This window comes from Papilio polytes, unplaced genomic scaffold (assembly GCF_000836215.1).
Source record: "Papilio polytes unplaced genomic scaffold, Ppol_1.0 DF824102.1, whole genome shotgun sequence".
In the NCBI taxonomy this organism is placed as follows: Eukaryota; Metazoa; Arthropoda; class Insecta; order Lepidoptera; family Papilionidae; genus Papilio; species Papilio polytes.
In genome coordinates, this window is record NW_013525102.1 from 5,060,996 (window position 1) to 5,085,768 (window position 24,773).

The window sequence follows — 24,773 nt, forward strand, 5'->3', positions numbered from 1 at the left end:
TTTTTTATTATGGAAAACATATAGCGTTGTAATAAAATTGTTTTGGAAATTAAATAATTAATGTAAAAAAACGAATTAATGTTTCGTTTGACATTCAAAAAAGTGTTCGACGGTTGTTGCTGAAACATCAAAACCTTTGCCTATTTAATGACAGTGGAAAAAAAATTATCGAAGTGAAGTAAAGTTTTGTCAATTTTGCCAAAGCGATAAAGCGAATTTCATCAATCACCATTTAACAATTCAGTTTCAAGTGCCGGTTAGAAATAAACAATGGAAGGTTTTATTGAAGTTAATGAAATATCCGATTTTGTATCATACATACGCAGTGTAAGTATACATGATATTCATATTTTTTCACTTTCATATACTATTTTTAATTCCCTTATATTTTATCGCACTAATGTTTGTACGTATTGCCTAACATGTTTTTTAGTTTTAACATAAATGCGACAGTTGCAATCATTTTCTTATTTTAATTATACTCTCGAAATGTTACATATACAGAAGGGAATGAAATATTTGCTGAAGGAATAATCATTCAAATGTAAACAATTTAATTTTTGTTAGTTTACATATTGTTTAATAAAATTCGTATAAAGCCTTTTTTTTTTTAATTACACATTAAGTAGGTGCTATAGTACAAGATAAATTAACAATAAGCTTTTGAATGCGGCTTTGTCTGCGCAGAATTAAAAAACTAGTAATAAAGTCTATATTACTCAGCTATTATTAGTTATTAGCTTACTGATGGCAAAAGAATTTTTGTAATCTGTGAAGTAATTTTTTAGACAAACATATTGTTCTTCTTTATAGTATGTGTACTTTAAAAAGATAGCTCTGCAAATCAAATTGTTTTGCAGATTGAATGGCGTGATCCATGGCTCATAGCGCTGCTGTCTTTCCACATTCTTGTTACATTTACTTGCTTCTCAACACGGAATTATGGAAACTTTCAAGTTATTCTTTTTATAACACTATGTAAGTATTTTTCTTATTTATACAAAATAGATTTAATAGAAATGTAATATAGAAGAAATAGTATCTGTAGTTCTTTGCATAGACAATAAGAGTCTTTTATGTTCCTTAAATTGTTATCCATATCTATATTATTATAATAAAGCGTAAACACACACTTCTTTGTTGCCTAAGACGTCGGCAATTACAGCATATTTTTTTAAATTCTCTTTTTAATAAAAAGCCCTACACTTACGTCACACTTTAGGCTATATATTTTAATGCCATTAAACTTAGGGGGTAACTGTTTTGGATAAAAACCCTAATTTGCGAAAGAGACCATAAGTTGCTGCCAACATCAAGGAAGCAAGACTGTCAAGGTTTGTCATGTAATGTCATTTTGACATTTGCTTTGGATAATTTGACAAATGTAAACAATAAAATAAAATTTTCACAATTACATGCGGACGAGGTTGCTGGCAACTGTTACATAAAATAAGATATTAAAAATTTCAAGTCAAAATATGTAGCCGTTAGTTTATTACACCTGACAAATGTAACTTAATAACCTAGCAGCCTATCAACTATTTGAAATTAAATAAATGAGATAATTTTTGTTTACATTTAAGCCCCTTTTTCACTAAGCCCCTTTTTCGCTAACGCACTGGAAATGGCGTGCTTATAAAAAAATAGTTCTTTTTAAATATCGTGGCGACTCAAGGTCAGTAGCGCGTTGCGTAGTCTCCTTCGCCCTAATCTGCGCAGCGACTCGGTAGAAATCAAAAGTCGCCAAAATATATGAAAACTATTATTGTGCAATCTCACATGACAAATTTCGCGCCGTTAATTGTGCTAGTGGATATGAGGTCTTAATTATATTTATATGCAGCTTATCTCTTTTATTTCTGAAGGTTACGTTATGAAGTTTTAGTATGTTTTTATTTGGTCATATTAATGTAAAAACAATTTTTGTGATGTATCGTAATCTTAAAGCAATGCACATTCATGAAGGAAGTTGTTAAAATAATTTAATACTGTCACTAGATTTTTTTCTATGACGTATGTAAATATTTATTTTTGATCACGAATACGCTTACATTAAAGTGAATTCTTTTAATAGCTGCCTTTATAAAAAACGTAATGACTAAAAATATCTGCGTAAATGCTAACATGACTGATTAAAAAAAAATCGAAGTGATATCGTTAAGTCATTAGTATTATAACTATAAAGGTTTGAATAGATGGATGGATGTTTGTTAGAGTTTGTAGCCTAAACGGCTGAACGGATTTCAATGAAATTTGGTATAGATGTGGAGGATAGTCTGGAAGAACACGTAGGCTACTCACTTTTTTTTTTAATTCCACGCGGACGGAGTTGCGGGCGAAAACTAGTCTATATGTAATACGATATTATATCAAGAGAAGATGAAATTTGTAGGCGCTACTACACACTTTACAATTATTTATTTTAAATATATGTGTCATGTGTGTACTTAGCATGTGTTGTCTATTAAAGATATGGATATGTTAATTCTCACAACCTGTTTTCTATTGTTAAGATCTGGATAGTTATAAGTTTTAGATTTGAAATAACAGTTATAATAATTTAATATTGAGTATTTGAGTTTAAGTAAACATCCGCTTGTATTCAAACGTATAGTTTGTATTGATAAACTGAATACGAATTTAGTTTGACCTTGCAAGTTTAAAATTCATACTAACTGTAACCCTAGTAGAATAATTTCTAATGCAAGTTAATAATAATAGTATATTTAATACTATTTTTGGCCAATTCATGGTCGTATGTTTGTTTGCCGTTAGCCACTTTATTGAAATTATACCCAATACGACATTCAAATTATGTTAAAACGGCAAACAATATTCGACTAATACGTTGCTGTGCCGGAATTTTAAAAACACCTTATACAACCGCGGTGTCAAAGGTCACTTTAACGCCACACGAGTACGATAGACTAAAGTAATTGAATTCTCTATAAAACAATAATAGAAGAGAGGCGTGAAATGCATTGCATACAGTTTTCAGAACAACCGCGGAAATGCTTGCATTTTATGGCTTTGGACGAATTCTGTTCTTACTCCCCTTCTCATAGTTTTCTTATTAGGAAGGAAAAGTGGATAAAAGTAATGGCAAATATCATTACCGTGGTCTCCTCATCTGTCCATTGTCTATTGCTCTTTGTCCAAAAGTGGGCAAATCATGTACAATGCTTTATATCAAAGTCTATGGGCACTCGTAAACACATGGTTTAATATTAAATACGTTTGTTTGCAGTACTATTGGTGTATTTCTCGGAGAACATAAACGAAGTAGCGGCGAGGAACTGGACATTATTCTCTAGACAGCAGTACTTTGACAGCAAGGGTCTCTTCATTTCAGTCGTGTTTTCAATCCCAATATTGCTCAACTGTATGATAATGGTGGTAAGTAATTAGTCATTAACGCTAATGTACTTTAATTACCTTGGCATTCTTTTATGCTATGTAATTGCAGATTTTTACAACAGATTTCATTTTACTTTTCTTTACTATCTGGCTTGTTTACTAAAAAGTTCTAAAATAGTTTATCAATAGCTGACGGTTTTAGTGATCAAAAAAATATTGAATTTTGTCTGTCTAGCAATAAGTTTCTCTGCTTTTGTTAGGAAACGTGTAAATTCTATTAAAAAAATTATCAATTTAAAATACAGACGATATGCGTGGGCATCATTGCGCTTGCGGTCGTCACCCCGAGAAAGGTTAAATTCAAAGTTCCCAGTAGTATTCAAATCGAAATTCGTTAGTAGCTTGAAGCTATCACACCGAAAAGTTACCTTTATATTAAACGAGCTGTTGCCCGCTACTCCGTCCGCGTGGTATTTAAACAAAACAAAAGTAAATAGCCTATGTGTTCCTCCATACTCTGCTCTACATCTATGCCAAATTTCATCCAGATCCGTTCAGCCGTTTAGGCTACAAACTCTAACAAACATCCATCCATCCATCTAAACTTTCGCATTTATAATATTAGTTAGATTAAATAGGGTAGTTAGATATGCTAGCTAAATATCTAAATTCAAATAAACCGTTTGCCAAATGTTTATAACAAGACCGTATTGGCACAACTGGCCAATCTATGCAGAATACATTTACTTGGCTGCTAAATGAAGCAGGTGTGAGCACGAGTATTCACAAAATCACGTGATTTTGAATTGTTGGTGAAACTTTTTAAATTATATTGTTTAATATCGATTGTTGACCAGTTTATTTACGTTATCATTTTAATCCATCTTGGATTAGACTATATGAAGTAAAGGAAACGTTATTAAATAAATCTAGAGTACTAATGTACTTGCACTAATTATAACTAACTTTCGCCCGCGACTCCGTCCGCGTGGTATTAAAAGAAACAAAACTAAGGAGCCTATGAGTTCTTCCAGACTATCCTCTACATTTATGCCAAAATTTCATTGAGATCCATTCAGCAGTTTAGGCTACAAACTCTATATTAAATATCACTTTTTCTTATTTTTTTGTTAATATTCTTGATCACAAGAAAAACTGCGTTCAACTTGTTCTAAGAAAGGAATACATTGGATTTTTTTCTTTAGAAAATTGCGGAAATAGTCGTATTACGTAATGAATTGAGCAGTCTGCAGTCTGCAGCGGGCGTTGCAGACGCCGCACGTGATAATGTCTTATCAGCTCGATTGTTGATCTAAATATAAATGAGAATGTAGTTCACCAGTAATCGTGTTTTGTCTGAAGCGTTAACAATTAAAGATAAAAGGTAGAAATTACTCAATCATGCCTATGCTTATAATTATTAATAATTAGCTTTCGCCCGCGACTCCGTCCGCATGGAATTAAAAATAAACAAAAATGAGTAGCCTATGTGTTCTTTCTGACTATCCTCTACATCTATACCAAATTCCAGCGAGATCCGTTCAGCCGTTTAGGCTACAAACTCTAACAAACATCTATCCATCCATCCATTCATCTAAACTTTCGCATTTATATTAGTATTAGTATGATTGGTATGATTTGACAATTATTTATCGCAAATTTTTAAATGTAACTATTATACAAATCTAATTTAAAAAAATATAGTTGATTTCAAAATAATACCAAAGTGCTTTATCTCATATTCTGTGCAAGTAAAAAGTCAGATATCAATATGGCCGCCATGTATGGATTTTGACGTGCTTCTGTTTACGCTTTCAATCGAAACGAAGGAAAAACTGGTCATCAGTTGTTTTATTAGAATAGCAATCTTACTATCTTACTAATATTATAAATGCGAAAGTTTAGATGCATGGATGTTTATTTGAGTTTATAGCCTAAACGGATCTCGATATAATCTGCCGTAGACGTAAATGATAGTCTGGAAGAACACATATACTACTAACATGTGTTTTTTTAATGCAACCCGGACGGAGTCACGGGCGAAGGTTAATATGAAATAATTATTCTTGAATTCTTACATTTTTATGCTCCGCCTGTCTGCAAATTATAAATAATGCGTAATCTTGGTTTGAATTTAAATGAGAATATTGAGGTTGGTCACGCTCAAGGTGAAAAATGCATTTTTGCCGTCTCCTTCTAAAGCTATATGTGAAAGAGAAACAGCACGATGTATAAAACACTGCTATCGTATCAATCTAATCACAATATGCCTTAATTGCGTTTTAGGGTTTTTGTATCCGATAACTGATATGTTACCATTTTATTTATCATTTCCGATATTTTACTGATATTAAAAAAAAAACTTTCATGACGTTTACATTTTTAAAACAGAAACTGCTTTAAAATGCTTAAGATTTTATTTTTATTTTTTACGGTATGTTTTACTGTAATAATAATATAATAATAATATAAGCCTTTATTCAGACAATAAATAACAGTTCTAATATAATGTATTATTAATTATAAACAATTATTGTCTGTGTGCCATTTTGACAAAGGCCTCCTCCATGTTGGACCACAGTTTTCTATTTTTCGCCGTTCTGGACCAGGCGCTGCCCGCTGCTGCTTTGATCTCATCGATTTACTGTAATGCCGGGGTTTAAAATTGTGTTTATATGTTACAAGGCTTAGGGCCTGTCCCACCATATTGTAAATTGTCCAATAACAATCTAACGTGTAAAATATGTGATGGAAATATCGGATTTTGTTACGTTATGACAGTGACGTCAGTTTTAAGCTATCTGAGCCTTTATCAGCCAGTGGTAGGACTTGCCCTAAAGGGTTCATCTAAGTAAATAGTCTAAATTTATATTTCTTGCATTTCAGGGTTCATGGTTATATCAATCAACGCAGATAATGACAAATTTAAAGAAGGCACAATTGCGACAGCGTCTCAAAGAACTGAACATGCACAGGGAACAGCAACAGAAGATAATGAAAACAGAGTAAGACACGTCAATTGCAAAAATATTCATGCTAAACATACCGCTCGGTACATTGTGATATGCAACGCAATTTTCCTGATAATAATACGATGCCTTTATAAAAAAAAATATTCGTGTGTAGATTTTATTTGATAAAAAAACAGTGATAAAATTAGTCAGATTTACTACTAAAATCGTTTAATAGGGTTTTTTATGAAAAATCTACGCTTAAGGGCGCTTAATGACTATTAAACGACTGTGGGTTTAGTTAATCGTATCGTCTTAATATATTGATCAGGTTTTGTGTAAATCTTGCCAATAGATGACATGTAAATTCAAAAACAATACACATTGTTCCTGTTGAATGTCAAATGGCTATTGTATACTAAAACTGTACACATGACTTTGTTTTTAATTACGAGTAAAGGATAACGGACTTACTCTAATATAAACGTAATGACTTTTTTAATACCTTTTTTAATATGACTCGACTGGTCTATTAAAAATAACGGAATTTGAGGTATATTTTATCAAATATTACTAACTTAAAACATTAATCGTATTTTTTCTGACTAAACAAGTTTCCGGAAGAAAAAATCTTATTTATTTAATTAATTCAGCCTTCAAAATCACGATAAACGGTAATCTTTAATTCAATCAAGTTTGGAATCATCCAAAGTTTTCAAATTGTAATTTTTAACAGTACAACATTTAATTCAAAGTTCACACGAACAAGGTTAGAACATAACCTTGATAAGCCGGTTTCGCCAACATTTACACAGATGCAAAAAATAAAAAAAAAATACATTAAAGTTGCAACGCTTATAAATCCATTCGTGTTATCTACATATCAATTTTAGACATTTTTTTAAATATTAGAAATTATCTGATTTGCCTTGACATTGAAAACGATTTGATAGATAAAAAAATATCGCTTGATTGTGCGTATACTAGTTATTAAACAAAAAAAAAAAGACTAAATTGTACGCAATCTTAATGTAACAGCCATTACAATGTAGGCAGATGTTACATATTTTGCCGGCTATAGACAAATCTCTAAACTTTTTTCTATATTCAAAAATCTGTTTGATATCTTCTGGATAATTTTATTATTCCATCTAAATAATAGGAAATTAATAATAAACATTAAAAGTTGATTTAAAAATGTTTTTAAATGAAAAGTTAAAAAAAATTATACTTTTTTAACTCTTGGACGCTGTAAAAACTATTTTAACCTGATTATAAGAATGTCAGCTATAACAATATCTTTTATATCGGTATATTTAATTCTGGTTCATGCTTTAAAGTACAAAACAATAATTATCAGTGAAACAGTTATATACTCATTTACAAATATACAATCGTCAAATTGTTGACTATTTAATAAGGCAAATTATTATTGTATAATTATTAGCTACAATACATAGATCTCCGTAATTTTTTCCAAGGAAATACCGAGTGTGGCCTTAGTAAGTTGCTGACGCTACATTACCATTCTTTATTTAATCATTTTTTCTGTTATGTTATGTTTTAATTTATTGCAACGCGTGAGCAATAACATGAGGGTCTCGTCGAATGACGCATTTAGTTCTTGTTTTTAGCATATTTTTTGCAGGTGTCGAATTTAAATTTTCTACTCTTGTTGTATGTTGTATGCTTCTGTGGCGTCATCGGCCACCCATGTTATTGTTTGCGGGTAGCATTTTTTTAATCTTTTGTAATTGTATTTCTTCTTCCAACTAACTGCCCTCAAAATACATACGTACTTAAGATTTATTTCGATTTATTATCTTGTAGCTTTGTGGAAACTATTTTATTATGATAATTTGGATTATTCCCAACCGTCGCCTCCCTCTATCCCCACGTGGGGACAGATGAGAAATAATAGTTTCATTCGTCTTAACTTTTAGTCCCACCAATCAATTTAATATCACCAATAAGGTGACAGATGGAACCGCTAAGAATGAAAATAAGTCTTAACCGTTCCCTCGTTGCAAAAGGTGTGACGAAAGAATTTTTTTTATTCTCATCTGTCCCCATGTCGGGACAGAGAGGGGTGACGGTTGGGAACAATCCGATAATTTGCGTCACTGTTATGTAAATTGTTTAAAAACTAGCTATTAATTTTTATGTTTACAGTTTTTGTATGATGAACGCATGTTTTAAGCACTTACAATCCGGTTTTTAACTGTTTTCGTACAAGTTTGTATTTGTGGTTTGCGACCGCATTGCTTGCGTTTGACAGCTCGCAGAAAACTGCATGCGATTGCCACATATTTACAAGCTGTTTATACGGTTTTGTTCGCTTAAAATTACTTCAATTAATTAATTTCAGTCAAAGTTTAAAGCAAATCTTTGCTGCTGTTGCGGTCATCATATAAATATTTTCATTTACTTATTTTAGTACTGAAAAGTTGTTTATTTGAGTTTGGTGTCGTGTAGCATTAATATCGCTAGTTTTTTCGCTAGTAAATTTATTTAGTGTATAATAAGTGTAATATTAGTTATAGAAATAAGTTTTCACTATGTATTTGCAAGAAGTGATTTTTATTTTTGTATATTACGACAATGTGAGTGCCATTTGACGAACGACGTACGATTTTATTGTGATAGAGTGTAAAGTGATGTTTACATAATAAACAATGGTGCAATATAGATTAAAGTTTTGATAAGAATTTGTCTAATTTATAATTTAGATATCAGAGGGCTTATCACGAATATTCGTGAGACGGTATCGTAATCTACAAATCTAATACAAATTTTGTTGATGACGTTACGAATATGTTCTAGCAACTGTCTCACAAAATTTCGTAATAGACTCTCAGATCCAAATTATATTTTAATCATGACTTTTATTTTTTACGTACACAAATGTCCTTAATCGTTTTGTTTTCGTTATTTTGTTATCGATCTCTATTATTACGCAATATCTTTATCTGAACTAAAAAAAAATAACAGGGCTTTCATTCTCGTTTATAAATGTTTTAAAAATGTTGTAGAAGTTGATTTTTTTAATTTTTCAATACTATTTTTTGTGTGCGTATCAATTTTTTTAATTGATAAATTTCAAAAAATTTATTTTGTATTTCTTCTAGAAAATTCTTTTTTACTTTCGTAATCCACAGGTTCGGCAAAATCTTGCTATAGTTTAAAATAGAATCAATCAAGAAGTAATGTTATTTAGAATTTTAGTACGATAGTGGTACAATCGTTACGTCCGTAGAATCTTAGAGAATGTATGTAGTGTGGACTCGCGTTGCCGTTGTTATTTGAAAGACTGATTGTGCGTTTGTTTTTGCGTGTTATTATAATTTTTAAATCAACACAAACGTGAAATGTATCAAAAGTTGCCAGTTCAGTGTTAATTGTATAAACTAGTCTTTTTGGTTTACGAATTGTTAACGTAATTTATAAAAAAAAATTGCTTTTTAGTTATCAAAGGCGCTGTGCGCGGATGTATGAAAAATATTTCTGTTTCTTGGTAAGATTACGAAAAAAAAATCTAGTCTTTTCTATCATACACAAAAATTAAATTATATTTAAATATAACAAGAATACACAATTTTTTACATATCAAAATAACTTTGTCCTTAATTTTTTTGTCAACTACCCAAAAATTATGAACTATGGCAACGGTACTTATGTTAATTTAATCCATTTTTCTTTCAAATATATCACAATTATTTTTTAAATAAATGTAACTAAACCATATCTATATTTTATTGACAATAAATATCACATGTATATGCTTTGATGGCTTTATAACCTCGTTTTATGGAATTTTGGTTAAATAGCTTAACTAATAATGTAAATACAAAAAATGTATGTATGTTGTATGGTCGCTTCAATAAATGAGTTGTTAAAATAGAATTGACGTTTTACTATCACTTTTTATATATTTTTTCAAATATACATTTTACAAACAAGTGGGCAAAATTTAATTAAAAACTAAAAATAAATCTACTTAATTTAGAAATTAATACTTACTAAATATAATAATACATCCTCGTACATTTAAGCTAAATATAAATAATATTTTAAAAGTATCTTAAGAAGGAAAAATGTTCACAATTTTCTTGTTTCGTCATAGCAATGGTTTACGAATACAGAACATGAATTCAAACAGAATATGCGTTCAAATACTAATTTTCGATATTGTCACAATGTTTATGCTGTTATCTAAAAACGAATAACTTATAAGCGAAAACCTACATAAAATTAGCTCTTATTGTATTCAAATATAATTAATTTGCGTGGTTTTTAGAGTTACTCATAATCCGTTTGCGGCAATTTTTTCTTTTACTTCCTTTAGCATCAGTTTCACCAGATTGTCCATATCTATTTCTGGCTTCCAGTTCCAGTCACGTCGAGCCTCGCTGTCGTCGAATACTTGTGGCCAGGAATCCGCTGGAAAATATACACATTGCTTATTACATATTTAACTAACCAAAAAAAAATTGCAAAAGTGAGTAGTATTTGCTATTTAAAATTAACGGGCGTTAAAAATCCTCTGGCAAAATTACATGGATTGGAATGACAGAATATATACAATTTTATAATATTCGGCAAGTGAAATGTGATGCGGAAAAAAGTACTAACCAATATTCTGCCTGCTATCTGGTTTATATGAAAGCGTAAAATCAGGCAAATGTTTGAACATTTCGTCAGCCAACTCCTCTGGCGTAAAGCTCATAGACGTTACATTGTACACACGCCGCTGCAGCATTTCGTTAGGCGCTTCCAGATATTCTGAGAGCGCTCGGAGCGCGTCTCTGACGTGCATCATTGGCAGTCTTGTGTCAGGTTTCAAATAACAATCGTAGTGACCTTTGCGAAGCACTTCGTGGAATATAGCAATTGCGTAATCTGAAAGGTGTGAAGTTTTTTATTGTTACAAGTTGAAAAGTAAAGTTTTACGAGATTCACGATAAAAGTTTTATAACTTATTTCGTTGCTATCGTAGTTGCTAAGTTAAGCCTTTATCTTAATAATATTCATGGGCTCAATGTCAGTAAATGTAGGTTAGAGTAGTAAACCCGATTGTCATGGTATTTCTAATCGGTTTACTGCTTTCAGTGCACTTACTACGTTGTTTATAATTAATGTTCATTTAGGTATTATTGTTGATATAAATAATATTACTATCGATAGAATATAATATCTACTACACTCTACAAATTTGTAGGCATAATGGAACGTACACAATCAAGAAAAACATTACTACTCGTTCGCAGAAGCTTTGCCGATGACCGCGTGACGTCACGCATTAACTGACAGTGCTGAGGAGAAAAATCGGCAAACCTTCTGCAAACAGTTTATATTATGCTAAAGGGCTTATAAAGTAGCTGGTATTAATAATTTTATTCCGAATGTGAAATATTAAAAAGTATACCTGTAGTTCCTCCGCCGGGTGGATCACTTGAAATAACTCCGGGGAATCTTAAACAACGGAAATCTAATCCGAACTTATAATGATAATATTCGCCTAACAATTCCGCATGCACCTTCGACACACCATAGATAGTCCTAGGTCGTTGCACTGTTATATTAGGTGTCGGGTTTCTTGGCGAGTCAGGGCCGAATGCGCCTATCGTACTTGGCACAAATATCCTTAAGTTATATTGCTTAGCAAGTTCTATGACATTATGCATCCCTTCTATATTCACACGAACCGCTAAAGGCACGTTTTGTTCACCGATAGCACTAAGTAATGCAGAAAAATGTATCAACCAGTCAACTCTATGGTCGACAACAATTTTCTGTAATCCTTTGAAATCCAAGATGTCCGCGAATATGTATGGACCGTCGTTAAATATTTCCGTCGAAGGTTTAATTATATCGGAAAGTATTACATTGTCTTTTCCATATTTTCCTCGTAGATGTTTAGCACATTCAACTCCAAGTTGTCCAAGGCCACCTGAAATAGTTGTCTTAAAAATTAGATCGTCCAAATACTACTAAGTGCCAGTAGTTTAATGGTTAAATGCGGTAAAAGCGTATAAAAATATTTGGATTCGAATTCGCTACCTTATCTTAACACTAGTTCAAATACTATCAAAATCTCTACACAAAGTAATAATAACTTAAGTAATAAAACCAATCGTAATTTATGTAAGTAAAATAAAATCATAGATAATATAGCATTTACTAGCATAGATGAATCAGAGTAAAAAATAGGCAGCGTTACAAACATTTAAATATGACATATTGATATTGTATTGGGAACATTCACCTGCAGATAATGCTTGTAACCGCACTCCGCGTTTATTATTACAAAGGATAGGTATTCTTTGTTTACATTGCAAATTACATTGCGGAGCTTAGTTTGAGCAAATAAACATGTTTTTAATTGCAATATATTTGATGCGCCATACGATAAAATAACATTAGACGTATATTTAAATAATTTTCCTATCCATGCTGCAGATGCTATATTTTTAATAAGAATAATAACAAATTTCAACACGGATTTGGTCTTTTAAATAAAACAAAATAGACAAGACTACACAAATGTATAACAAGGGATTTTTAAACATTTAATTTATGATTGTATAAAAAAATACACACAAAAAAAAAACAAAATTTAAACCCAATACTAAATATAACTGATTTCCAATGGTAATACAATTTAGGTAAAGCAACATAAAGAACAAAAAAAAAGAAAATTGTTACAGTATAACTTTCATTAATCACGTGTCTATAAAATTCCGTCTAAAACTCACCGGTAATTAGGATTTTTGGTGGTTTAATAAAACCATTATTAGCACTGTAACTTCGGATACCTATTTTAATTGCACCCTGAAATGTTTTCTTTACTAAAGACATTTTAGAATATGTAATATAAATTATTTCTTGTTAGAACTGATCGTGAGACGCGATAAGGGAGTGCGTAAACCAAAAGGTAAGGTGTGACTGACTGAGAACGTAAATGTAAAGATCTTTTTAGTATTAGATATTGAAACTGGTTCTATACGAGAGACTGCGTTTCTAAATTCGCCACGATTCGAAGGCTCGTCGAGATAAATTTATAAAGTCTTTTGATTGGCTTAAAAGTAGGTGTGTCACGAAGCCTTAGCGGCCTTGCTTACGCATTTTGGTAGAAGGAAAAATTTTCGATGGAAGGAAATTTAGAAACATGATTATAATACATAATAATTGTTTACATAAGTACTTAACAGACTTTATTCAGTAACAATAAAGTTTTAATATGTTTTTTCCTTATATTTAATATCCGATTCTAAGATTGTTTGTTTTATTACTTTTTATAGAGTAAAAATTGGTGAAAAGATACCAAACGATTATAAAAATCGAAATAGAATAAATAATTAGTAGTGGTCTGTTTTAATATATCTCTGAAACTCTACCACATTATATGGAATTTACTAATGGTTAAATTAAAATTAAAATAATCGATTTAATAATAGTAAATACAAAACGAATCACTTCATGAAAGAAAACTATTGCTGTATATTCCAACAGGTACGAAGTGAACAAGAAAAAGAAAAAAAGAAAATATTCTCAAAAAAACAGTACACTAAAAAGTAACGAAATAATTCCTCGAAAATAGTAATTCTCCCTTATTGTAACTGTTATGTCTATATTGTACAATTATTATTACTTTGATGTCGGTGTCAGCCTAGGTATGCAGTGATATTTATAAGTAAGGCTTTCTACATTTTTACCATAACAATTGACAATTGAAAGTAGGTATAGTAACGTTTAAGTAATGAATCTACATTGAATACGTAAACTCTATCTCTATTATTATCGTGACAAGTTTATAGAATAGTTTATTGCATACAGGAAAAAATCCTTATATTGAACAGCACAATTTCGCACAGAGTATTGCAAAAAATTGGCAAACGTAGTCACATATTTTTTCCTCTTTGATTAAGAACTTGTTATGTTCAAGGCCATCGAGTGATGCGGATATACCGAATTTGCAAACAGGTTTTTAGGCAAAACAAATCATTACGATTGATGTCTGGGTGTAAAAAAATCAATACTAAGATTTTCACTTTCTACAAAAAACTTAATTGATGTCGATCTTTTTGTATCACTTCTTTTAGTAGAATGAAATGTATTTCATAAGATACGCAACTTGCTCCGACTTAAAAAAATTATTCAAACCAGTCATGAATTTTTATATTACCGTATATTACCGTATACGTGAATGATAAGATTTGGTCTTAAAAGTTATTGTGACAATCTTATTGTCCAAACACCCTTCCTTATTACCACAGCACTGGAATTAATCTAGATAAGTCGTTCATGCAACTGATGCAATTATTTAGCAACATTATACTCAAAGATGAACTAAACAGAAAGAACTAATAGCTTTAACGTAAATTTTTTTACTCGGATATAACGAGAAGTTTGTAAGATGTTGAAAGATTTTAGCAAACTTGACAAGGTCAGGAAAAATAAACCCATCACTATGTTAATCAACGTTCTCGAGAAGATAAGCGTAGTAAAAATGCTTGCTTTATCAGTTTTCAAACAAACGTCATCTCACAGTGATGTCTTATGATTATGACCTAACAAAAAATCTTATGCTAATGTTTACAATTTCATTTACGCAGTAGGCCAAAGTGAATAAGCTAAAATTATAAATATCCGTAATAACAGCTTCTCTAATCGATTTTTCCGACTGTTTTTAACATGATGGTTTATCGTTTGACGACTTCATTTGTTATTTTGATATCTCGGATTGGCCAGAATTCGTTTCTCAGTTGATATATGTGATATCTCCAGAAAGAGCACCTTCAATTGACATTTTAACTTTGTACCAAACTTTATCCAACAGGTTTGCAACGTTTATGAGGTCATTGTCTAGATTACTCATCACAAAAGAACTTTAATATCGCGTGTTTTGAGTACTGCCTAACAATTTTAGCCAGAATAATAGTTTCCTACTAAAACTAAGGGTCTATCAGACTTTTTTACTAAGTTGTACATCTGTGTTGTAATAGGTTGCATATGCTGGCACGCGCCACAATGGTGAAAGATAAGTGTCTTGGTGCGCATCGAGCCATGAACCGAAAGTCCGACGTTCATGCAAAATGGTCTCCTCAACACAGTCGGTGTTTGTCTTGTAAGAACATCGCTTGTCCAGACCTCTGGATATGGTGGAAGTAGATTTAATGTAAACAAAACAAAAGGCTTGAATAGACGGAATCTATAAGTTATTTTAGAAAGCATATAAATTTTAAACAAAATACATCCTTGGATAATCTATACACGAGTAAGTATTGTGTTGGTCTTTTTTTAACTTGTCTATTTTATTAATAAACACTATAAAAAAATTTAAGATGACTTTCACAGGAATAGGAGGTATAGATTTTTATTATGACAAAAATCTTACATAATATATCAAGATAACTGAATTCTTATGTAATTTATAATAATTATGCAGTGAGCTATTACTAATGAGGTAAAAATTACAATGTCCGCATAGCGGTTACAAATTATACATAACTGTGAAAAGCGATATTGCAAAAACATTGTAATATCATATCGGTTAAAATGTTCTTAAAATTTAAATAAAATAATTTAATCTTAACAGTATTATAATGCGTTGTTAGTAAATGTTAATCTTTGTTTTCGGGAAGCTTATTTATTGTCATCAACGATTACTATGCATTGGTCGTTGTTTAAAAAAACAGTTTAGATAGTCTCATATAAAAAGGATTTACATTTTTTTTTTACTAAATATTTTAACTTTCTTTAGTTTTACCGAATTTATGAAAAATGTAGTCCAATGTATAAATTACAGTCTCACGGTTTAAGGTTTTATTTCTTTTAAAAATGCACCTGCAAATGCAGTGTATGATAAGTATCTAGCATGCGCCGGCGCATTGCCACAGCTTTCAAATACTTTGACATGACACTAATCTGAGCCGTTTTCCCGCTATTGCAATATCTAGATCGCTCTATTATATTGTTTCTATTTTATTTAACAGAGCAAAAACAGCAGTTTTTACACGTAATGATAATTTAAAGATAATTCGTACAATCAAGTATATTATTAGTTATATTTTTTTTGTTCACTTTATTTTTAAATTTAATTCGGCTATTTATGTAATAGTTACTGTACATTTTCGAATCATGTAATCAATGTTTAAATTATAATACCATTAATTAAAAAAACTTGCAATAATAATAGAGCAATAGATACGCTTCTATCTTTTCTATCTTAATCACTTTAGCTATAATATTCAGGACATTATTAAACAATATTTCCAAAAGCTCTTTGTTCAACGGTAGCACTGACCGATGAATGAATAATTTCACTAAAATATATCACTATAATCATCACCAGCACACTATACGTCGCCACCGAGGGGCTCGGAGCCTACCCATAGGGTGACTAAGCTGTAGTCGTATCACAAGGGTGAAATTAAATTCCCTGAATCAGATACAAATAGGTAAAAAAGTGAACTCCAATGATAGTCAGTAGGTACTCGTAAATCGTAAAGGGCAATTTAACAATACGATGACGTTTCTTGTGACAGTTAGAACCATGTTAGAGATAAGTGTATAACGTGACATACCGTAATATTCACCCGTTTCGTTCACTGGTCACGACTTACGTTTGTCTCCAAGTGTAGAAAATTTCTTCATTATTGTCTCGTTTATTAAAGTAGTAGAAGCTGTATAGAATCGCATTCTAAGTTAGTTATAAATATAAAACATTAACTACTAATTAAGTAAAAAAAAAAACAAACAAAAGCCTAATTGATATCTGCACATTATATGTAAGGTTTCATAATCCTAATTATCGGACAGACAATGTGTGTTAAAAGTACTGGCACTTAAGACAATACACAAATTATTACATATACTTTAATAATAAAGAATTGAGCTGTTTATGTAATATCCGAAATAGTTAAATCGTACTTATATTTCATAGTGTACAAATAGGAACAATAGTATGAAAGTAAAAGTGCAACCTAGCGTATCGTGCCACTGGACCATTGTCTTCAGATTTTATTGTTTTTAATGGTGTCTGTAAGTCCTTGACGCAATATTTGTTTTGTTGCAAACAAAAATACCTAGTGCTTGGTGAACACTTATGACATTTGCAGTATTATGTCTAAGAGAAACTACATAAAGAAATCTTTCGACCTTTGTTTCAGGTACGTATTAAAAATATTGTAGGCAATGCTACAATGAGTTACGCTGAAGAAACTAAGGCATGGGTATCAAATCGGGAACGGTTTTCTTATGGTTAACGTTAGGTTTAACATGTTTATCTGAAGTGTTCGCTGTGTGCCCCCCACCTGATACAATACTGCCATGCATTTGCACAAACAGAAACGAAGATGTTCAGATATGGTAAGATTTTTTATTCAAATTTTTTAGTGTCTAAATTACTTTTCTAATTATTGTCATTTTTCAGGTGTACACACAGCGATCTACAGCAAGTATTAAAAGGTGTACAAAAAATTGGCGAATTTGTAAGAAAACCTATAGACGAATTGATAATTGAAAATAACTATCTACCATCATTACCAGGGAAGATATTTCAAAATGTAATAATTCAAAGGCTAATGTTGCGTCACAATGGAATCGAACGTATGTCGGCAACATGGCTGGAGACACAAGAGATGAATTTAGTTGAAATATTCATAGTTGAAAATGAATTAAAAAGTATACCAGCCGAGAGCTTGGCGAAATTACAACATGCTCAAGCCATTACTATTCATTCCGACAGCTTACGACGAATTCCTCCCTTCGTAAACAATCCAAAACTAAAATACATCAGTATAGAAACGGAAAGTTTGACCAGTATTACAAAACAAACGTTCGCTAATCTACCAAATCTTGAAAGATTATTTATTCGTGGAAGTGGAAATCTGCATATTATAGAAGAAAACGCCTTTTACAACTTACCAGCGTTAAAAACGTTGGAAATAACTGATTGTGGCATAACGCATATGCATATGAGAGCATTTTCATTGCTCCCTAATCTTAAGCAGTTATCATTGAGTAATAATGAAATTTTTGATGCAACTATGGTCGGTAGAGCTATCAGAGATTTGCCTATGTTAACTTTATTAAATCTTAATTACAATCTTATAGACAAACTAAACGAAGGTGCTTTTGTCGATCAGACAATGCTAGAAACGTTATATTTATCTCATAACAATATAAATATTATCCATCACGGAGCGTTTCACCGAGTACCAAAGCTGCGTATCGTCGATTTAAATTTTAACAACATCATAAGAATACATCCCGAATCATTCTTACAACAGTCTAGTAGTGGGGTGGAGGAACTAAGTCTGATTGGAAATAAGATCATGCACATTTCTGAATTTCGCGCATTACTAGATGCTCTACCAAGACTGAGATTTTTAGATATGAGTGACAATTTACTTGAGGAAATTCCCAGAGGAGCCCTCAGAGGTCATCCGAGCTTAGAAAGATTACATCTTAATAGTAACAGTATAAAATTTATTGAAGGTGAAGCATTTGTTGCCATGCCAGCTCTGAGGGAACTTCATTTAAGTAAGAATTCATTAGGCGATCTGAACGAAGGTCCATTTTGGAACTTGCCATCTTTAAAGGGTTTAGATTTGTCTCATAATTATTTTCAACGATTACAACCTAAATTATTATACAACCTTCCATCACTTAGAAGAATAAATATTAGCAACAACAAATTAACAGTTATAGATCCTTTAACGTTCATTGAAACGCCGTTATTAGAATATGTAAACGTATCTGGTAACGAGCTAGTTTCAATACATCCTGCTACATTCAGAAATTTAGCAAGTCTTTACGAACTAGACGCCAGTTCAAATAAACTTATTGAATTCATACCTGGTTTGCCGCGAGGTTTAGAGCAGTTAAACGTGGAAAGGAATCAAATTACTAGCTTACCAGTGCATCCGTCTCCAGATTTAGACTTACCATCACTAAGAACATTGGACATTTCAAGCAATGGTATACAAAGAATTGCTACTGGAACATTTAAAACACTTCACAATCTAAGGCGGCTTTATATGAAACGTAATGGTCTTAGACAAATTGATATTACAACATTCAGTGATGTCACACGTTTGGAAGTTTTAGACTTAAGCTACAATCAAATCATATCAATTCATTTGAAGAGTTTCACAAAACTATTATCACTTAAACAGATAAATTTACATGGGAATAACATCGATAATTTTGATTTTATGATCCTCAAAGACAATAATAAACTATCTACACTAGACTTTAGTAAAAATAAACTAAAGAGTATAAACCCAAAGATAGCTGAAAAAACGCTGGAGATTGAAGTTTTAAATATATCTTCAAACAATCTTTATGAACTTCCAACAAGCCTGAATGTTTTTGAAAAACTTATAATATTAGACTCCAGTTTCAATCACATAAAATTCTTTGACGGCAACATAATAAGCAACTTACAAATGATAAAAGAAATAAAATTACCATACAACAAAATAATAGAAGTACGAAGTGGTAGTTTCAGAGATTTAAAACATCTTGAAACAATTGACATGGACAGTAACAAAATTGAAATAATACATTCCATGGCTATAGCCAATCTCCCCAACGTACTATCAATTTATTTGAGCAGGAATCATATAATTGATATTCCTGATCGCGTATTCTCAAATTTACCAAAGTTAAGAATTATAGAACTCCAAGGAAATCGTCTACAATTTATATCAGCACGTGCATTTGAAAACACACCATTAGTACAGTATTTAAACGTCAGCAACAACCAACTTACGAATTTGGAAAGTTCTGGAATAAGACAATTGTTTTCTTTAGAAGTTCTAGATTTAAGTTTTAATAAGTTAACGAAAATAACAACTGAATCATTCCAATACATGGAATGGCTGGTAGAATTAACACTTGATAATAACAAAATTTGTCACATAAGTGGCCAACCGTTTAATTCAATGCCACGGCTCAAAGTTCTTTCACTGCGCTATAACAAACTTACAAATGTAGCAGAAACCAATTTCGAAAAACTTAGAAACAACATCGCGATTTTAGATATAGATGGTAAGTGACAAATAAAAGACGAAAGTAATTTTTTACCTGTTATAAAAGTCACAATAAATTGTTTACATTTTTAGGTAATCCGCTTATTTGCAACTGCGCTGCGATGTGGTTAAAATCATGGTTATTAGAATCAACGTCAATTGGACCTAAATGTGCGGACGGCACATACGTTAAAGGTATGCCCTTCTCCCGGAATGATTGTCTTAACTCACCAATACGCAATGACAATTTGAGAGACTGCATAACGCATGAAAATGAAGCATTGTTACCAAATTTAGCAACGTCGCAAGTTTTCTCGTCGTCGGATAAAATCAATGGTTATATAACACAAGAAAAGAATAACTTACAGGCTAACAAAATCAACACACGCCCTACGCCAGAAGAATCTGATTATTTTTACGATGACTACGTTGATTATCCATTTAATGAGACTGTTATGGATGTCATTAGCAATCAAAACAATTTTACGCAAACTAATGAAAAGACCCAAGATGGTATACTAAGTCCTTCGAAATTAAACACGAATATTAAAAACATGAGTACTCTAAATCCAGTAACGCCATCCAATGCCCCAAGGAGTGGATTCACATTTTTTGGCATGCCTCTCCCATCCATTGATATGAGCAAGTTCCTAAATACAGGCCGGAAAATAGATTGGTTTGAAAAACGAAAACAACCACAAATGACCAAATACCAATCGCCGGTTTTAGAAACGCCAAAATTCGAAACTGGTGGTTTTACACCAATGTTGCCAACAACTGATGGTGGTTTTATGCCCATACCAAGCCCTACAATGCCAGTGGCTGATACCACACAAGGTACAATTGCTAAAATGGAGTATACAACTTATCAAAATACAGAAACTGAGAAAAAAAATGTTGCAACAGAATTTCTACCACCAAGAGCACCAAATCGAAATAACATAGTAAATACTAAATCAAAAAGTGAAATATATGAAGTATTCTCAAAAAATAATAATGCCACCCAAATATCTTATAATCTGACTAAAAATATGGAAGAGCGTAAGAGTAGTCCAAGTGTTTTAAATCAATATCATTCCATGGAGTCCAATTTAACAATAGAACAAGTAACAGAGAAAGAAAGTATTATAACAACTGACACAAGCAATGATTTATCTATACAAGCATGGATGGAATCCACAACAAGCATACCATATCCAGCACCAATGCCTGCTGTAAAACCACCTATGAAAAAACATATAAATGAACCAACAGCACTTTCAGCTGTACTAATACCAAGTAATGAAGAACTCGAGAGGCGTGAATATAAGCGGCCAGCAACAATTACAAAAGTCAACCTCCCACATTTAGAACATCCTGTATCTAATTATACTCTGATCAATAATAGAGAGCCTAAAACACGATTTCCACAAACTCAAACAAACACAAGGACAAAAAATGAAGACGATAAAGACTGGTACTATAAAAATTATAATAAGTCTAATTTAGAGCCTTATATTGCACCTGGTATCCATACTTCTTATGGACATATATTAGAACATAAGAAATCAACTATTTACTGTTTAACTCTGTGCTATTTTATAATGTTTATTGATTTACTGTAAACTATAAATATAATATCATACAATAAAGTTACTGTTTATTATTACTACTTCCTTAAATTATTAAAAAATAACTTTAAACTTTTATGTGTTAACTGTGGTTGAGGAGCCCAGAAAAATATACTACACTATGTACTTGAGTTTCATTTTTTGGCATTAAATAAAATAATGGATAGATTTGCTCTACAACTATATTTAAGATAGCTAATGACAATTCTGTATAAAATATGTTCTTAATTTATCTAAGGCTTTGTACCTGTGGGATATTTTGTTTTTCTCATGTTTAGGCATTTCAGCATATGTCATGTTGTAGCCGTCAGGTTGGAATACACAATCCCATCCAAAATCGCGTGTCCCTCTCGGAGATACAATCGTTCCTGCTGTTTTTCCTTGAAATAGTATTACATCATGACTATCACCGGAAGGACAATATGCAAAAGTACAAACAGCTTCTGCAGATTTATCTTCCCATCCTGTTAATAGCCTCGTCAAACCTTCCGGCTCTAATTTGTCTAAAAACCACTTTATATACGGACCAGGTAACCCTTTCAATGCATTAAAACATAAACATGTATCTTCAACAACTACAGGTTTCTTTAAGCGCCGTGCTGCTTCTTGACACTTTTTAATGGATACCTCTTTGATTTCCCCTTGTAATTCTGGTAAATCTAGTTTATGACTTGTTACTTCGAATGGAAAATTGGCACCTAAGATAGCCTTAACCTCTTCCAATTTTTTAATATTGCCTGTCACAAATGTAAGCGTTCTTTGCGTCATATTTATATGGTGATTTATGTCATTAAAGTTCCTTAATTTTTAATTAAACATATGACACAAAGAAAAATTTTAATAACATTTATTGCAAAATTACATGCGAAAGTATGACAATGACAGCTTTTTTAATGTTAAAGAAAGTGTCAAATAATGACAACAGAGAATTTGTTCAGAAAAAAGTACTTAAATACAAAACTAATATATAACATTCTACTTTCTCGATAATCTTAAAAAATCTTCGAATTTTAGGCCATACGAAAAATCACATTTATAATATTATTAGTGGTTAAAACATTAGTCTCAATTTTAACTATGGCACTACACAATCTTATCTGTGTAATTCAAAGACATTTTTCATACGTCGTACAAAATATTTTATCTATGAATGACTGTCAGATTTTCTTTTCTCTTCGTGATAAATAATTTAAATAAAAATTTAACACTTAGCTCACTTAAAAGTTTTTATGTTACAATAGATAAATTATTTTAAAAATAGAAGTCGTTGCAATATTAGCTGCTTTTTGTATCAAATAAACAATAAGTTTAAATCATACAACAAAATGCCGAGTCAGGAAGTTGTAACGACAAAGGTTGTGGTCCACCCTTTGGTACTATTGAGCGTTGTGGACCATTTTAACCGTATGGGAAAAATTGGTAATCAAAAACGGGTTGTAGGCGTTTTGTTAGGTTGTTGGAGAGCCAAGGGAGTTTTGGACGTTTCAAACAGTTTTGCAGGTCAGTAAGCACTGCCGTATTTTGTTTACAGTTATCTTAATTAACAAAATAGATTTCTGTCTAGTGTTTTACGGATAATCCTGTTTTTCAGTGGAATATTTAGATGTGTGTGATTAGAAAATGTGACAATTTTTACAGGACCTATTTTAGTCAGCTATAATTAACCTGCCTTTACATTGTTTGATATAATACTAGTAGATTGTCTCCAGACAAACTCCTTAGTCTTTTAACTGTGATAATATTCCATTTCGACAACCCATTCAATTTATTTGTTAGAAATTTTCTTAGTAAATCATTTTTTTTCCTTTCAGTTCCCTTTGATGAAGATGACAAAGACAAGTCAGTTTGGTTCTTAGACCATGATTACCTTGAAAACATGTATGGCATGTTTAAGAAAGTCAATGCCCGTGAAAAAGTGGTCGGCTGGTACCACACTGGGCCTAAACTCCACCAAAATGATGTTGCAATAAATGAGTTGATCAGACGTTATTGCCCCAACTCTGTTCTTGTTATCATTGATGCTAAGCCAAAAGACCTGGGCTTGCCCACTGAAGCATACCAGGCTGTTGAAGAGGTTCATGATGATGGCAGTCCTACCACTCGAACATTTGAACATGTGCCCAGTGAAATAGGTGCAGAGGAGGCTGAAGAAGTAGGAGTTGAACATTTACTGCGAGACATTAAAGACACAACCGTTGGTAGTCTCTCACAGCGAATCACCAATCAGTTACTTGGCCTCCGTGGGCTTCATTCTCAACTAAGTGAAATCCGTGATTACCTCATTCAAGTCGGTCAGGGATCATTACCTATGAACCATCAAATAATTTATCAGTTACAAGATATCTTTAACCTATTGCCTGATATTGCTAGTGATAATTTTATTGATAATTTGTATATCAAGACTAATGATCAATCACTTGTTGTATACTTAGCTGCGTTGGTGAGATCTATCATTGCTTTGCACAACCTTATCAATAACAAAATAACAAATAGAGATGCAGAAGAAGGGAAAAAAGATGACTCGAAAGATAAAAAGGAGAAGAAAGATGATAAAGATGACAAGAAGACGGAAGATAAAGTAAAAGCAGATAAAAAAGAAAAAGATGAAAAGAAAAAGTAAAAGTGAATCGTCAATAGTTTAAGTTGTTTGTAATGATGCATTATTTTTAAATAAATTGTATTTACTAAACCTAAAATTTGTTTTTTTAAAACCACTTATTAAGTAGGATTTGTGTCACCTACATATTTTAACTTCTACAGCTTTAAATTACTGTTGTTGTTTAAAATGTAGCATTTATTTTAACAATATCCATACC

General features: G+C 31.7%; 5 protein-coding genes across 5 annotated transcripts; 3 read left to right on the top strand and 2 right to left on the bottom strand.

Moving 5' to 3' along the window:
- Positions 1 to 136: 136 nt before the first annotated feature.
- LOC106099833 (transmembrane protein 18) lies at positions 137 to 7,294 on the top strand. The gene is made up of 4 exons (XM_013278501.1): positions 137 to 327; positions 861 to 978; positions 3,248 to 3,396; positions 6,244 to 7,294. The coding sequence occupies exons 1-4, from the start codon at positions 271 to 273 to the stop codon at positions 6,364 to 6,366; spliced, it is 447 nt and encodes a 148-aa protein (XP_013133955.1). The 5' UTR covers positions 137 to 270; the 3' UTR covers positions 6,367 to 7,294.
- A 3,055-nt stretch (positions 7,295 to 10,349) lies between these two features.
- Positions 10,350 to 13,266, bottom strand: LOC106099746 (L-threonine 3-dehydrogenase, mitochondrial). The gene is made up of 4 exons (XM_013278388.1): positions 13,064 to 13,266; positions 11,734 to 12,258; positions 10,941 to 11,207; positions 10,350 to 10,748 (listed from the first exon to the last, which is right to left on the bottom strand). Exons 1-4 carry the CDS (start codon positions 13,164 to 13,166, stop codon positions 10,612 to 10,614), a joined length of 1,032 nt encoding a protein of 343 aa, XP_013133842.1. The 5' UTR covers positions 13,167 to 13,266; the 3' UTR covers positions 10,350 to 10,611.
- A 2,029-nt stretch (positions 13,267 to 15,295) lies between these two features.
- Positions 15,296 to 21,975, top strand: LOC106099745 (slit homolog 3 protein). The gene is made up of 4 exons (XM_013278387.1): positions 15,296 to 15,585; positions 17,480 to 17,678; positions 17,743 to 20,366; positions 20,441 to 21,975. The coding sequence occupies exons 2-4, from the start codon at positions 17,539 to 17,541 to the stop codon at positions 21,949 to 21,951; spliced, it is 4,275 nt and encodes a 1,424-aa protein (XP_013133841.1). The 5' UTR covers positions 15,296 to 15,585; positions 17,480 to 17,538; the 3' UTR covers positions 21,952 to 21,975.
- Positions 16,930 to 22,841, bottom strand: LOC106099471 (inosine triphosphate pyrophosphatase). The gene is made up of 2 exons (XM_013278030.1): positions 22,205 to 22,841; positions 16,930 to 16,993 (listed from the first exon to the last, which is right to left on the bottom strand). The coding sequence occupies exons 1-2, from the start codon at positions 22,723 to 22,725 to the stop codon at positions 16,930 to 16,932; spliced, it is 585 nt and encodes a 194-aa protein (XP_013133484.1). The 5' UTR covers positions 22,726 to 22,841.
- Positions 22,842 to 23,119: 278 nt separating this feature from the next.
- Positions 23,120 to 24,653, top strand: LOC106099747 (26S proteasome non-ATPase regulatory subunit 7). The gene is made up of 2 exons (XM_013278389.1): positions 23,120 to 23,457; positions 23,769 to 24,653. The coding sequence occupies exons 1-2, from the start codon at positions 23,283 to 23,285 to the stop codon at positions 24,575 to 24,577; spliced, it is 984 nt and encodes a 327-aa protein (XP_013133843.1). The 5' UTR covers positions 23,120 to 23,282; the 3' UTR covers positions 24,578 to 24,653.
- Positions 24,654 to 24,773: the final 120 nt, after the last annotated feature.

Bases quoted from the DNA above. Each gene is read 5' to 3' on its own strand.
- LOC106099833 (XM_013278501.1), top strand. From the start codon at position 271: ATGGAAGGTTTTATTGAAGTTAATGAAATATCCGATTTTGTATCATAC. The intron at 979-3,247 runs GTAAGTATTTTT...GTTTGTTTGCAG, and splicing joins TATTCTTTTTATAACACTAT to TACTATTGGTGTATTTCTCG. The intron at 3,397-6,243 runs GTAAGTAATTAG...CTTGCATTTCAG, and splicing joins TCAACTGTATGATAATGGTG to GGTTCATGGTTATATCAATC.
- LOC106099746 (XM_013278388.1), bottom strand. From the start codon at position 13,166: ATGTCTTTAGTAAAGAAAACATTTCAGGGTGCAATTAAAATAGGTATC. The intron at 12,259-13,063 runs GTGAGTTTTAGA...CAACTATTTCAG, and splicing joins ACCAAAAATCCTAATTACCG to GTGGCCTTGGACAACTTGGA. The intron at 11,208-11,733 runs GTATACTTTTTA...CACACCTTTCAG, and splicing joins ACCCGGCGGAGGAACTACAG to ATTACGCAATTGCTATATTC.
- LOC106099745 (XM_013278387.1), top strand. From the start codon at position 17,539: ATGGGTATCAAATCGGGAACGGTTTTCTTATGGTTAACGTTAGGTTTA. The intron at 17,679-17,742 runs GTAAGATTTTTT...GTCATTTTTCAG, and splicing joins AACGAAGATGTTCAGATATG to GTGTACACACAGCGATCTAC. The intron at 20,367-20,440 runs GTAAGTGACAAA...TTACATTTTTAG, and splicing joins CGCGATTTTAGATATAGATG to GTAATCCGCTTATTTGCAAC.
- LOC106099471 (XM_013278030.1), bottom strand. From the start codon at position 22,725: ATGACGCAAAGAACGCTTACATTTGTGACAGGCAATATTAAAAAATTG. The intron at 16,994-22,204 runs GTACAAAGCCTT...GATTCTATACAG, and splicing joins AAAAACAAAATATCCCACAG to CTTCTACTACTTTAATAAAC.
- LOC106099747 (XM_013278389.1), top strand. From the start codon at position 23,283: ATGCCGAGTCAGGAAGTTGTAACGACAAAGGTTGTGGTCCACCCTTTG. The intron at 23,458-23,768 runs GTCAGTAAGCAC...TTTTCCTTTCAG, and splicing joins CGTTTCAAACAGTTTTGCAG to TTCCCTTTGATGAAGATGAC.